The sequence below is a fragment of the Pongo pygmaeus genome, chromosome 2 (assembly GCF_028885625.2).
Source record: "Pongo pygmaeus isolate AG05252 chromosome 2, NHGRI_mPonPyg2-v2.0_pri, whole genome shotgun sequence".
Classification (NCBI taxonomy): domain Eukaryota; kingdom Metazoa; phylum Chordata; class Mammalia; order Primates; family Hominidae; genus Pongo; species Pongo pygmaeus.
The window spans coordinates 44,421,773-44,436,758 of NC_085930.1; the positions used below are offsets into that span (position 1 = coordinate 44,421,773).

Consider the following 14,986-nt stretch of genomic DNA (forward strand, 5'->3'; position numbering starts at 1 on the left):
TTATCTTTTTATAAGCATGATACTGCTTTCTCTTCTGCTGTTTGCACAGATTGTCTTCTGACCTAGTTGAGCCTTTACTGCTGCCCAGACACCTTCTGGTAGCTAGCATCATATGAATTACTTAGCTTTATTAAGATAAAGTGTGAGCAAAGGGTTTTTTTGGTCTTTTGTGTTTGGGCACCTTTAATATCTTTTTACTGTTGCTGGGCAGGGAAGAGTCTTTGCAGCTGAGATCTTATTAATTTGCCTGGAATATTTTTTTAGTTTATATATTTTATATTAATTAGGAAAAATAAATTTGACATTCAATGAAATTTTATGCAGCATCAGCTATAGTGGGTAACTGGAAAGATAGCTGCACCTGGTTTTTTTGCCAGCTGCCTGCATTACTCTGACCTCACTTGACAAAGTATAGGCTAACAGAGAAAGAATATGCAAATTACAGACATGTGACCTAAAATTCAGACTGAGATAAAATAGACGAGCTTTAATTGAACACTCTGACTATTCATTATAGAAAATACATGCACATCCAGTATATGTTTTTAGCCCAAGCTTACAATGGACCAGACGATCTTAGTTTTGATAGAAATAATATGATTTAGGTCTTGATAAAAATTTGGAGCTTACATGGCATTTAGATGACTCTTTCAAAAATGGGCTCAAAATAATATTTGTCTTTAAAAGAATTTTTAGAGATAATTATTATCTATTAGAAGTTCTCTATTGATATTAGTAAACATATTTCCAAATAAATGAAAGGTGGGCTTTTTTTCCACTGAATAAGAGAATTTTCTGGATTTCATTTCAGATGAGCCAGTTTTAATGCCAACATATACACATAGACATGCACGTAAATACTTTGGTAACCGAGAGGACCTTAGCTCCAAACACCTCTGTAGATATTCCATCCAAACTCTTGCTATCCAAACATTTGCTATAACTTATAAGATTTATTTTATCCAGAATTCACTACTTAAATAAAAAATCCCATCGTGTGAGCTAGCAAAAACATTTAAGTTGCAGGTACCCCTTGTCAAAAAGATGGAGAATGTGTTACATCCATAGTTGAGCTACCCTCCGAGCAGGCTCGAGCTGTGCATTAGTGCTCTCAACTTACCACATTATTGAGTGAAAATGTCTTCTAAGAAAGCAAAAAGCCTCTGAATAAAACAAGCGCACTCGAGAGGCCTAAAAAGAAAAACTGGGTGATAAAGCATATTGAGAGAGATGAACTAACATAAACTTGGCCATACTTACATCTCTAAGAACTATGCATTAATATTTTTAATTTGTAGAAAAAATACAGAAAAACTTATGAAAATATTACTGGTTCTGCTGTTTATATTAGGGAAAGATTATCTGTGGATGATTACATTGGTGTTTGAGTGTTTTAATGATATTTGGTATTTGAGAAAACTGGTAGGGTTTTTTTGATGGGTTGGTTGGGAAGACATTACTGTTTTTTTCCATTTCAAATAATGGATTATATAGGCTCCTATTCTCAAAAAAATCTGTCATTCAACATATTTTTGGCAACAGGTTGGATTTGTTTTTCCATAAAAATCACTTGATGACATCTAATTTTATGTTGTTAAAAATAAAAAGTTTAAGAACGTTCTTAGAATTTTCTCTCTTATACTTGCAAATTGTGTAGTCACTGTATTTACTTATTTCCAAGTACTGACATAGGAGCAGACTAGAGATATTAATAATTTATAATTTTAGTTTTAGTGCCAATTTGAACTTCAACTGTAGAATACTATGATCTGAACTTACTCCTTTTGATGCTGATTTTGGGTGTAACCTAAAATAAATGACTTAAACTACAGACATCATTTTTCCTAGCCCTAAATGTTAATTGCCATGACAGATTCTCAAATATAAATATTTACTGAGGTTTCATGGCTTTATTTAAAAACCAGAATTATTTGTTTCTCAGATAGTATCATCCAAATAAAAGATGACACAAATTTCTTAATAATTAATAATAATAACAAGTTTGGGCTCATTCTATTAGCCAAGGACTCTTCTGGGTGTTTGCCTGAGTTAACTCATTTAGTCTTCACAACAGACCAATGAAGTTAGTACTGCTGTTGTCCACATTGTGCAGATGAGGAAACTGAGGCCCAGCATTTTATTCACATAACTAGTAGGCAGTAGAGCCAGGATTATGAACTCAGGCAGCCTGGCAACAGACTCTGTGCCCCTATCCACTGGGGGGACGCTCCATTTAGCTTATTCAGAGCTATGGTAATTCACTAAGTTAGGTGTTAGGACTCACCATTTGTGAAGTTCTTTCTTAACTAGTATCTTACAAAGTGCAAGTCTGAGTCCTTTGGGACTGTGTAGGCAGAAAAATGATTTGTTGGTGGTCCTGGAAATTGCAAGTGAGAATACTTAAAAAGATTACTGGAAAAGAAGGAATTCAGTGGTTCCCAACCCGTTAGTGTTCTAGGGACAGGGGATGGGAATAGAACCTTCCAGTACTGGGTCACCTTATGGATGGGAGGGAAACATTGCTGGAGGCATTGAGAGGCAGACCAATTAAGGATAAAAAGAGACAGGGCCAGAGGTTCAGCCCAGACAAGCCAGGAACCTCAGTCTAGGGTGGTGGTCCGTCTCAGCCTTTTGTTCATAATCACTCCCCGAAGGAGTCTTATTAGGCATTTCTATTCCTTATTTCCCCCCCTCCTCCCCTGTGAAATTATAACACTCAGATATATCTGTACTTTGTACATAGAAGAATAAGATTTTTCACCCCCTAAGAACAAATTTTTGCAATGTCAGTGCCTAAAGGCACAGATACACTGAATGGTGTCAATACACATGGGGTAGGGAGAGTGGGATCAGTGAAGCACCTGGAGGAACTAATGGGTTTCAAAGTTAGAAGGACTTAGAGACAGGAGGACCTAAGGGAGGTGAAGACAGGAGGTTTTCTTAAATATGTGAAGTCAGGAGTTCTTTGACTTGGGGTCACCATCCTCACCTCCCCAGATGGGGAGTTTCTCTCTATCTTCTTATAAGCTTCACTTAACTCTTGTCTCAGTCTTCCCTCCATGGCTGCAAGTGTGGTCATCATGTAATCTGAAATGCCATTGTACTGTAATGAAATGTATCATTTCATAGTGTGTGTTTTGAATTATTTTTGTTTTATTTAGAAACCAGGTTCCCAAGAAGCCTTCTTTAAATTCTTTTTATTTGAGCTCAGAAAATGGCAACTACTCCAATTTGCAAGAAATGGGTAATGAAAGTGCTTTAAAAACTAGAATGCACTGATTTGAGATCTCTAATCCCCAAATGGCAACCCTCAGCAAGAATCAAGCAGTAATTTGTGTTCCAGATAAAGAGCAAACTGATTGTGCCTGGTCTTCACAAGGCCAGCTAGCTCATTTTTTCATACCTTGCCTCTCAAATAATCTAACACTGCCTAGGAGGCAATAACTATAACACTGAGTAAAAATCTTGCCAACTTTTTCCCATTCAAATCTCTTCCCGTGCGACTTTGCTGCCACAGGGACTTTATTCTGAGCTCTGTAACCGAGCGCACATCCCAAGGATCCTAGTAAACCTTAAGTAACCTGATCTAATCACATACTAGGAGGCATGATAAGGAAACCAAGGCGTCCCAATATTTTTCTTCACAAACAAGCTGTGGTTATTTAATTGGTTAAAGGGCAGGGTGTATCTTAGAACAAAAGGAGTGATGAAGAAAGCATCTACCAATACATAGGAAAGGCACTTCACCAGATTATTATTTGACGGTTTGAAAGTACTAGAAGACCAGCCAGAGAAGACCATGCCCAGAAGTCAGAGAACTTTTGGGAAACTATAATCTTACATTTGTGGCTGTAAGTATCAAGCCTGGGTATACATTAGAATCAGCAAGAAGCTTGTCAACTTCCATCCCAGAGAGATTTTGACTTAGAAGTTTTGGGGTGAGCTCATGTGATTCTGATGTGCATCTAAGGTTGAGAATCACTGCTTTACATTATAAAGTGCTTTCACATACATGATTCAGGATTTTTGTATGCATACAGAAAGGAAAAAGAAATATTGTTAATGACTGTTGACTATATAAGAGAATAGGAAGAAACAGGGGTAGTAATTGTGAAAATGAAAGGATTCGAGAAAAGTCAATTTCTAGAAACTGGAGGAAAAAACTTCACCTTTCTAAGGGCTAAAATTAGTCCTATGCATATAGAACATTAAGGAGGGACTTGTATGTCCATATTTACTGCTATATATGGAATAATTTTTAGATGACCGTAAAATTCTCTGCCCAGAGAAGTCTGAAAACAGTCATTTAGTATTTGATGCCAATTACTTCCTAAGATCATATTGCTTCTCCTCTATAAATGAAATATATTGGAGAAGGGGAAAAAATGTGTTCAGTTAGTAAAAAGTTATGTTAGAAAATGTCATTAATATTTGTCTGTGTATTTCAGGACTGTATAGACAGACAATATACCTCAGCAGGCCCCTAACAGCTTTCAGATAGTTATAATTAATAATTCTGCAGGTGAAAACTGGCAAGTGGATGATCTTGGATTAACTGAAGGGTGAAGTAAAGCCAATGCTGTGGGCTCTCAGACTGTGTAGGGTGGGGCGGGGAGGCAGGGGCAGAATATAAAAGTCAGGTTGCAGCATGGCAGAAGTAAAGGAACTTGTGATCAAAAAGTCAGAAATTAAATTTTAAGATTTTCAATGTGGGTGATGACAAACTTAGACCGTGACCAAAACAGTGATGGTGGCTATATTCAACAGAGTGGAGGCTAAGCTTTCATCTCCATGTCAACTAATAAGATAGAGAGGAACAATGAATCAGGTACAGAAAATAAAATCTTCTAGACCATCAGTATTTAAGGCAAGAAGCTTCAGTTAATCAGCCCTTCACACTCTGATTTCTAACTAATTAAGAATGGCTAATAATAGCAATAATTACAGTTCAGCACTTACTAAGTGTCAGTATTGTTCAAAGCACTTTGCTTACATTTCAATATTCACAATAATTTTGTGACAATAGGTACTATTGGCCCATTTGACAGATGAGGAAACTGAGACATGGAAAAAGCAACTTACTCAATATGGGTTATAAATGCTGGGGAGAAAATATAGACATATTTGGGGTGAGAAAATATTTTACAGAGTATCAGCAAAAGTGAACAGAGTCCAGAAAGGGGCCTGCCTATCTGTGTATGTTGCATACCAACAGTTTCCAGGCTATATGTAGGGGCCTGGTAAGAGATGAGTCTGAAACAATGCATTGGTACCATATTGAAGACAGTTCTAAACCCCCAGTGTTGAGTTTGAGCTTTATTTGGAAGGCGGGAAGTGGGAGGAATGTGTCATAATCAAAGCTGTATCTTAAGAAAACTACCTTTTAAGTATGAACAAATTAGAGTGAAAGGACCCAAATTAGGGTTTCTGTTTGTTTGGGTGGTTTTTGGTACTATTTGACAGGCAATGAGTGTATCAATGAGAACAGTGGCAGTTGAAGGTTAATGAAAAAGACAGGTTTGATGTATGTTGCAAAGGTCAAATGTAAAGTTTTGGTAACTGGTTAAACGAAGAGGGTGAGAGAGAGGGAAGAGTTTAAATAGAATACAAGATTTCAAGTCTGAGTGACTGGGTAACTACTGGCAGAAATTCAGGAGAGGCACTTTGTGGGGATGAGAGGGCCAGCAGGAGAAGCTAGACTTTGAAAATATGCACTTTGTTGTGTGAGCAGGCCATTGAAGGCAGGCCATAGCAGGAAGGTGGGAATGTAAGTTTCCAACTTACAAGAGTCTGGGCTAGAAAGGAAGCTTTTGGTGTCATCTGCATAATGATACTGTGGTAAACTGGGGAGTGGGACTGAAGTCTCTGAAGGTGGACAGAGGAAGTGAATACAGAACAGATCCTTGGAAAACATTTAAATGTAGGGACAATAAAGAGGAGTCAAAAAAGCAGACAGAAGGTAAAGGAAGGATGGGAACACCCAGAAATGTGCAGAAATATACACTGAGCACAAGGGAAGGGAAGGTTCCACAAACAAGCTGACTCGGCAAATCCACATGGAAACCAAGAACAATATGGCCATTTGAATTAGAGTAGCAACAGAAGGAGAGAAAGTGGACTCAGATGGAAAGAAGTGAGTATGTCATAGCAGACAAAGGCAGCAGGTCTGGCCTACACTTTCAAGAATTTGACAGCAAGGAGGAAAGAGAAGACAATCGTGTGTGGAGTAAGGCGTGTAAGGAAAAGTACTTTGTTTTAAGACAAAGGGGTACCACTTAAATATATTTTAGACAGAGATAAAGAAGCCATAGAGAGAGGTGAGTGAAGATGCATAGGTAATACCAGGTAGTAGCAGCAAAGATGATTTTAGCAGCAGAAATTACAGTGGGATGAGGTCCTAAGCTGTTTGCTGACCTTATCATAAAACAAACTAGAATGCATGGAACTGCTATCCCTACCAATTCCCAAGCAGCAATTCTCTTAGAGAATAAGGCAAGGATCAGTGGTGCAGGGTATTCTCCTCCTCTTCTGAAGAAATGCTAGAATTTTATTCATACATTCCAGGACAGAAGGGAAGAATCACTGTCTTTAAAGAATAAAATAATTTCCATGAGTTGTAGGGGAGTAATAAGGGAACAAACTTTGATAGTGAATTTGGATTATAAAATTTTAGGATTTTCTATTTGTAAGTACTATTTGCAGATTACATGGTTTACAAATATTGAATGTGCAGGAAAGGGGGGACATTGTTAGCCTGTTTTTCCAAAAAGAAATAATTTAATGCACTTAGGCAGTTAAATGTTATTTCACCCACGCACTCCATATGATGCAAAAGCTTTCTGGAAAAGAAATAAGTAGAACAGGAAAAATATTGATAGTGGTTAATAAGTGAGAGTTGGCTTTGACTGCTATAGGCCTATATAGGGCAAGTGCTATAAAACATTCAGCAATCTGCTTCATTGTTCTGTCCTGTCCTGTCCTGTCCTGTAAAGGGGGTTGGAGGGATGGTGCTGGGCACAGGATGTCAGAAAGCATAAGATGGGGCTGGGGAAATGAAAAGAGAACAAAGAGGTAAAAAGAGACTCTGTTCCTAGGAAATATACACGCTCTCCCTCTTCTGTAGGATGGGCTGGGTACCATGTATGTCCCTGTATATTCAAAATGATCCCCGGGGTCCCATTGCTGTCACATTTCTGGACAGTCCTCAGACACAGAGAAAACTGTTGGAGGTTGTTAGCACATCTCCCTCTGGAGATGAAACTGGGCTCAACACCAACAAGAGAACACCAGAGGGGATTTGTCTGTCCTCCACGCTTGGATAATGGCTATTCCCTAATGCCCAGGGAAGAATTAAGTTCAGTATGTGCCTTGCACTATATTACACACTCAATCCTGAACAGCTGGGCTGTTAATGCAATTTAAAAAGAAGAGAGAACTCGCTATTCACCATCTATATCTAATGTATTCATAATAAATCTCTCAATGAGGAGGTATAAAAATGTCCTGTTGCTGTACAGCCAAAGGAAGCAGAGCAGTAGGCAGGTATCCAGGGAGCCTCATTAACAGAGATAACCAATGTGGAAAATCCAGGGGGACTTGTTCCACATTTCTATTAGTAATGGCAATTTTTCTTACCTGAAATATACTGGTAATTTTCTCACTTGCAAAATTCAATTTGCCTAAGGATGAATAAATAGGTCTTTTCCTAATACTTACTGGATAGCCTCTATGTTCCAGATGCTACATAAAAGTAAAGCATTATTTCATGTTTTTTTTTTCCTTTTTCACTTTATTTCTTAGGAAACAAAACACTGAGTCATCACAGAATGATTTGTTTTCAAGAAAATTGAAATAATATAAAATGGTAGTGTGGTAAAATTTTGTATTATGTGTGAAATACCTACGCTAAAATTTAGAAAAATGGAAAATGGATGACAGTGAACTAGTATGAATACAGGAATTCTGATGGTAATATTGGGGGAGTAGTGGTTAAGAACAAGGTTAGTAGTGCCAAAGCAAAGGCATTTTCCTTCTAGATTTTACTTGCAAAGTGAAGCCACCTGCGTGGAGTCCCTCACCTCAGAGCCAGCCACAGCACTAACCAAATTAGCTTCCGCATGAGTTAGTGGATAATAGACATAAGAATGGTTGACCCTGGATAGAACCAATAACCAAAATGAAAGATATTTGCTAAAGATGATTTTCATCTAGAAATAGTTACTATTGAAATATTTTCTCACTGTAATTAGGAATATGCCTATGGTGGGTCACTCATACTTCATAAAAAGACAATCTCTGTCTAGGGGGATTCATGCTTTCTTCCTCACACCCCCTGCCCTTTTATTTTTAGTTGACAGTAATAATTGCACATATTTATGGGATACAGAGTGATATTTCAATACGTGTATACAATGTATAATGATCAAATCAGTGTAATTGGTATAACCATCACCTCAAACATTTATCATTTCCTTGTGTTGTGAACAGTCAAAATCCTCTCTTCTAGCTCTTTGAAAGTATACAATAAATTATAGTCAACCATATTCATCCTACAGTGCTGCAAAACACCAGACTTCATTCCTCCTATCTAGCATAGTTTTTTTTTGTTTTGTTTTTGTTTTTTTGAGACAGAGTCTAGCCGGCACCCAGGCTGGAGTGCAGTGGCGCCATCTCAGCTCACTGCAGCCTCTGCCTCCTGGGTTCAAGTAATGCTCACGCCTCAGCCTCCCAAGTAGCTGGGACCACAGGCATGCACCAGCACACCTGGCTAATTTTTGTATTTTTTTAAGGTAGAGACAGGGTTTCATCATATTGGCCAGGCTGGTCTCGAACTCCTGACTTGAAGTGATCTGCCTGCCTCGGCCTCCAAAAGTACTGGGATTACAGGCATGAGCCACCATGCCCGGTCCTAGCATAATTTTGTATCTGCTAACCAGCCTCTCTATCCTATCCCCTCTGCTACCCGTCCCAGTCTCTAATACCCACAGTTCTACTCTCTACTTCCGTGAACTCCAAAAGTTTTTTGAGTTCCCACATATGAGTGACAATATGTAATATTTATCTTTCTGTGCCTGACTTATTTTGCTGAACATAATGTTCCCAGGCTTATTCGTGTTGCTGTGAATGGCAGGATATCATTCTTTTTTATGGATGAATAGTATTCCAGTGTGTGTTTATGCCATATTTTTTATCCATTCATTGGTTGATGAATATTTAGGTTGATTTCATATCTTCACTATTGTGAATAGTGCTGCAGTAAACATGGGGGTGCAGGTATCCTTTTGATATACAGATTTTCTTTCCTTTGGTTAAATACCTATTAATGGGGTGGCTGGATTGTATGGTAGTTCTACATTTAGTTTTTTCATAGTTCTACATTTAGTTTTTTCAGCACACCCCATACTGTCTTCCATAATGACTGTACTACTTGACATTTCCATCAACAGTTACATACATCTCCACAGCTTCACCAGCATTTGTTATTTTTTGTCTTTTTTTTTTTTTTTATAATTGCCGTTGTAACTGGGCAGGGATGATACCTCATTGTGGTTTTGATTTGCATTTCCTTGATGATTAGTGACATGGAGCATTGCTTCCTATGTTTGTTTACTATTTATATGGTTTTGTTGTTGTTTGTTTGTTTGTTTTTCAAGACAGGGTCTTACTCTGACCCAGGCTGGAGTGCCGTGGTACAATGTTTGTCATTCACTTCAGCCTCAACCTCCTGGTCTCAAGCAATCCTCCCACCTCAGCCTCCTGAGTAGCTGGGACTGCAGGTGTGCACCACCACTCCTGGCTACTTTTTTATGTATTTTTTGTAGAGATAGGGTTTCACACATGTTGCCTAGGCTGGTCTCAAACTTCTGGACTCAAGCGATCCACTGGTTTCAGCTTCCTGAAGTACTGTCATGAGCTACCATGCCCATCTGTGTGTCTTCTTTTTGAGAAATGTCTATTTAATTCTTTTGTCCTCTTTTTAATTTGATTATTTAGTTTTTTTGCTGTTGAGTTGTTTGAATTCCTTATATATTCTGCATATTAGTCCTTTGTAAGATGAATAGTTTGTAAATATTTTCTCCCATTCTACAGATTGTCTTTTCACTCTTGATTGTTTCCTTTGCTAGGGTAGAGACTTTTCAGTTTAATATAGTCCCATTTGTCTATTTTTGTTTTTGTTGCTTATGTGTTTGAACTCTTAGCTATGAAACCTTTGCCTAGACCAATGTCTTGAAGCATTTCTTCTATGTTTTCTTATAGTAAAGTTAAACAATAAAAGAAGAAGAAAGGAACAAAGAATATACAAAGTAATTAGAAAATAATTCACAAAATGACAAGGAGTAAGTCCTCATCTATCAATAGTAGCCTTAAATGTAAATGTTAAATTCCCCAATTAAAAGATATGGACTGGCTGAATGGATTAAAAAAAAAAAAAGACACAACTATATACTGCCCACAAAAAACTCACTTCACCTGTAAAGGCACACGTAGACTGAAAGTGAGGGATGGAAAAAAATATTCCACACAAACGGAAACCAAAAGTGTGCAAATTAGATATACTTATATCAGACAAAATAGACTTTAAGGCAAAAAAAAAAAACACAAAAAGAGACAAAGAAGGTCATTATATAATGATAAAGTGATCAGTTCAGCAAGAGGATATAACAATGGTAAATATATATATACACCTAACACCAGAGCACCTAGATTTATGAGGCAAATATTATTAGAGCTAAATAGGTAGACTCCAATAGAATAATAGTTGCAGACTTCTTCAGCATTGGACAGATGGATTATCTAGAAAGAAAATCAACAAAGAAACATCAGACTTAATCTGCACTATAGATCAAATAGGCATAACAGACATTTACAAAACATTTCATCCTATACCTTTGTTAAGACAGAGGAACAGAATGTGCATTTGGACCATTTAATAGCAGTTTTGGCTCATTGAGGTACGAATTCAAAAAGAGGGACATATTAACTAAACTGTGTTGAGCCCATCAAAATGGTTAGCTGATCTGTCAATAAATCATTCCTACTGACTCAGACTTTTACAATAGTAAAATAATATATACAATTTTTTATATATTTTAAAAACGTAAAAAGAAAGCAAGTTGGGCTTCTTGAAATTCTGCCTTTCCTAGAATTTAAATCCCTTTCTCGTCATTGTTGAGATAGACACAGTGTTTTCATACCCTCTGTTTCAATGATGGCATGAATAAAGTGGATATACCACAACAAAGCATTCTTCTATAAGAGACACTTAAGCATTATCTCCAGTTTGTCTCTATTATGAATATTCTTTGGCAGACATCTTTGTTTTCCTGAATGTTAGAGTTTATTTCCTCAGAATAGCTTTCCTGAAATGAAATTACTGGAGCAAATTGTATCAATATTTTAAAGCCCCTATTTTCAGCATATTTCTAAATAGCTTTGCAAAAGGTTATTTATTAATTTATCTTATGCCAGCAAAATATATGAAAACTATAGTATTACCCCAGGCTTAACAAGCTCTACATTACTTTTCTTTGTGTTTATTTTATTCCTAGCAAGCTTGGCAAATTTTGCTACTATTCATTTGCAGTTTTAGTGTGTTATTTGGTTCTTAATTTTTTTTGTTGTTGTTTTCTCATCAATTGGCTTATTTTTCCCAGCTCCCATCTCATCTGCTTTCCTCACCTTTATTCCTTTGTACAGGCTCACATGATTCATTCAGCTACTGGGTGGATGAAAAGTCCCCAGTGGGGCCTGACCAAACCCAAGCTATCAAACGCCTCGCCAGGATCTCCTTGGTGAAGAAGCTAATGAAGAAGTGGTCTGTGACTCAGAACCTGACATTTCGAGAACAGCTGGAAGCCGGGATCCGCTACTTTGACCTGCGTGTGTCTTCCAAACCAGGGGATGCTGACCAGGAGATCTACTTCATCCATGGGCTTTTTGGCATCAAGGTCTGGGATGGGCTAATGGAAATTGACTCGTTTCTTACACAGCACCCCCAGGAGATTATCTTCCTGGATTTCAACCACTTCTATGCCATGGATGAGACCCATCACAAATGCCTGGTTCTGCGGATCCAGGAGGCCTTTGGAAACAAGCTGTGCCCATCCTGCAGTGTGGAAAGTTTGACGCTGCGAATTCTGTGGGAGAAGAACTGCCAGGTAGGAGGGAAAGAGAGATAAGCTTCCAAGGGCAAGAATTTAACTCTTCCTGCTTTTCCTGTATTGCCATCTGTAAAATCACTCAATCCAGGGCTCTTAGGCTAGAGAGTGGATTGTTTGGAATATTAAACATATGCAGACTAGTTGATGGGCTCTAGAATAGGTTCAAGGGCTAGGGCTAACACCTGCCAAATACTTAAAGCTTGTCCAGCAAACTGTTTGACATCTAATTGACTTTTAGTGGCCTGGCCAGAACCAACCAAGGCAAAGTTGTAAAATTGGGCCAGTAGGTCATTACTGTTCTCTGTTTTCCCGAGGTCCATTTTTACCCTTCTGGTTCCCCTCAGGGATACTCTGTTCCATCTTGCCTTCAACTCAATGTCAGATAATCCTGGCCAAGGTATTGACTGATTAGGAAAAGTATTAGCTGACTGAAACATAGTGATTCATCTCAGGAGTGTTAATATTATAAAAGTATTTGGGTCTTAGAGGGAGAGTGAAGGAAGGAAGAGCCTGTTGAAGGGGCTGCAGCCCAGAAGAGCATTCCGTAGTCTGCTTAAGTTGAGAAGAGCCTGCCAGCCTAGGACCATGAGGGACTTGCTCAGGAAGAGGAATGTGGGCCTCAGATATATTCCACTCTGATCCTAAAGGATGACAGTAGGAGAAAAGAGCTTCAGGAAAGTGTTTAATTTACACTCTCTGAAACAAACAAACAAAAAAGACGTACCTTTCATTCAAAGTTACTCACTTGCTCAGCAGATGCATTAACCAAAACAACTTTACGAGGCAGATATTTTTTAACTCAAGGAGGAGCTTTTGATTAAAAATAGTTTAAAGGTTATGCACTTGAAAATATTTATTAAACACCAGGTATGTGCCAAGTAACCTCTAAGGACTAGGGATAAATTAGTAAATAAAACAGACAAAGATATCTTGCCCTAATGGAGCTGTCATTCTGGTGGAGGGAGATAGATCATAGATAATAGAGATAATAAACAGACATATATGTGTGTGTATGTGTCTGTGTGTCACATATATACATATATGTATATTCTCTCTCCATATATGTGTGTGTATACACACACACACACACACACACATAAAGTGTTAGAAAGTGATAAGAGCTATGGAAAACAAAAAGGTCAAGCATGGTAAGAGAGAACCAGGATTCTGTGGGTTGGAGGATTGGTTGAAATGTTTAAAAGTTGATCAGGAGAGCCTTCATTGAAAAGATGACATTTGAAGGGGTTAATCACATGCTTATTTGGGGGCAGAAGAAGCAGCCAGTGCAGAGGCCCAAAAGCAGGAGTGTCCCTGCCATCTTTGAGGAAAAGGAGCATGGGGTGTGGCTGGAGAGCAGGTGACGACAGAGTAGTGAGAGGACTGGTGATCATGTGAGCCTAGAAGGTCCTGTAAAGATGCTAGCCTTCACTCACTCTAAGCGAGGAGAGTTCTGGCACAGGATGTTGTGGCCTGACTTAGGTCTTAATAAGATTTCTCCGGTTGCAGTGCTAGGAAGAGACCAGGGCAGGGGGATCGGGCAGAAGTAAGGAACCCAGTGAGACTGTTAGTGGCAAGTGGTCAGATTTTGCATCTGTCAGAAGGTAGAGCCGACAAGGTTTCCTAATGGATACGATTTGGGGTATGAAAGAACATGAGGATTCAAGGATGATTCCCAGGCTTGGCCTGAATAACTGGAAATACCAAGTTGTTTTTGCGCACCCTGAGAAGTTCTAAATGTCTTTGACACCATAGAGGCTTCATGAGTTAACTCTTAGTATCTGCTAAAGTCTATCTGAACAAGTTTCTTTACTAAGACTTTTGTAAGTGATATTTTGCTAAATATTAATCACACCTCTATCCCATAAAAGTAGGTTTATATCTGTTCATGTCTAACTTGGAGAGATGTTTTTCCCAGTGGAATTTCTCTTTTACAATATGAGATAATAGTAACAACAACTAATGTTTATTGAACCTTTACAATGAGCTAGGTACATGGATTAACTCATTTGATCCTGTCAGTGACACCATGAGATGGGTACTTTGTTATTGCCACCATTTTACAGATGAGGAAACTGAGGTATGGAGACACTAAGCAACTCACCCAAGAGAAAACTGGGCAAATTTTAAAATCCTGGTTAGTGAGAACCAGGATTCAGTCACAGGCTTTCTGGCTTTCCAGAGTTCCTACAGCTTCTCATGCTCTCTGAGGGGTATTTAGGTATTGGTGTTTTTCACAACTGGTGTTGTATATTAGGCTAATGAAATACTTTGCTTTTATTAATGAGCCCCTATCATCAGAAGATCTCAGAGAATTAGCAGAATGGGAGAAAGGGATGGAGAGCTTTGGAATTTGGGGATTCGGTAAGGTTAAATTTGAGTACAGATATAATTTTATACACAGCCAGGATTGAGATGGGTTGACATATTGCATACTAAACTGCTTACAAATCTGCAGGAGTAAGGGGTATCTTCAGGAATAAAGAATAGTGTGGGCAGTGAATTTCTAACAGTAGAGTGATGATCTATCATAGCTTTTTCAGCATGGGCTAATTTAACTGTATTATCCAACTACAAATACTTCTAAAGTTATGAAGGAAAGAGACTGCGATGATATCTCAGAAAAAGGGAGAGCGTCATCAGTTTAAATCCTAAGATCCGCCTGTGCTCCTTTCTTTCCCATGTTTTTCCTGCCACATTTCTTCTTGAAAGCTAAACAGGCTGGGCGCGGTGGTTCACGCCTGTAATCCCAGCACTTTGGGAGGCCGAGGCTGATCATCTGAGGTCAGGAGTTCAAAAGCAGCCTGGCCAACATGGTGAAACCCCAT

The 14,986-nt window shown here is 38.4% G+C and overlaps 1 protein-coding gene across 1 annotated transcript in view; it reads left to right on the forward strand.

Annotated features, from left to right (window-relative positions):
• Positions 1-14,986, forward strand: part of PLCXD2 (phosphatidylinositol specific phospholipase C X domain containing 2) — a 53,314-nt gene that overhangs the window by 21,541 nt on the left and 16,787 nt on the right. Inside the window, exon 2 of the mRNA XM_054480714.2 lies at positions 11,698-12,158. Coding sequence (XP_054336689.1) covers positions 11,698-12,158 — 461 coding nt within the window. The remainder of the gene's footprint in view (positions 1-11,697; positions 12,159-14,986) is intronic.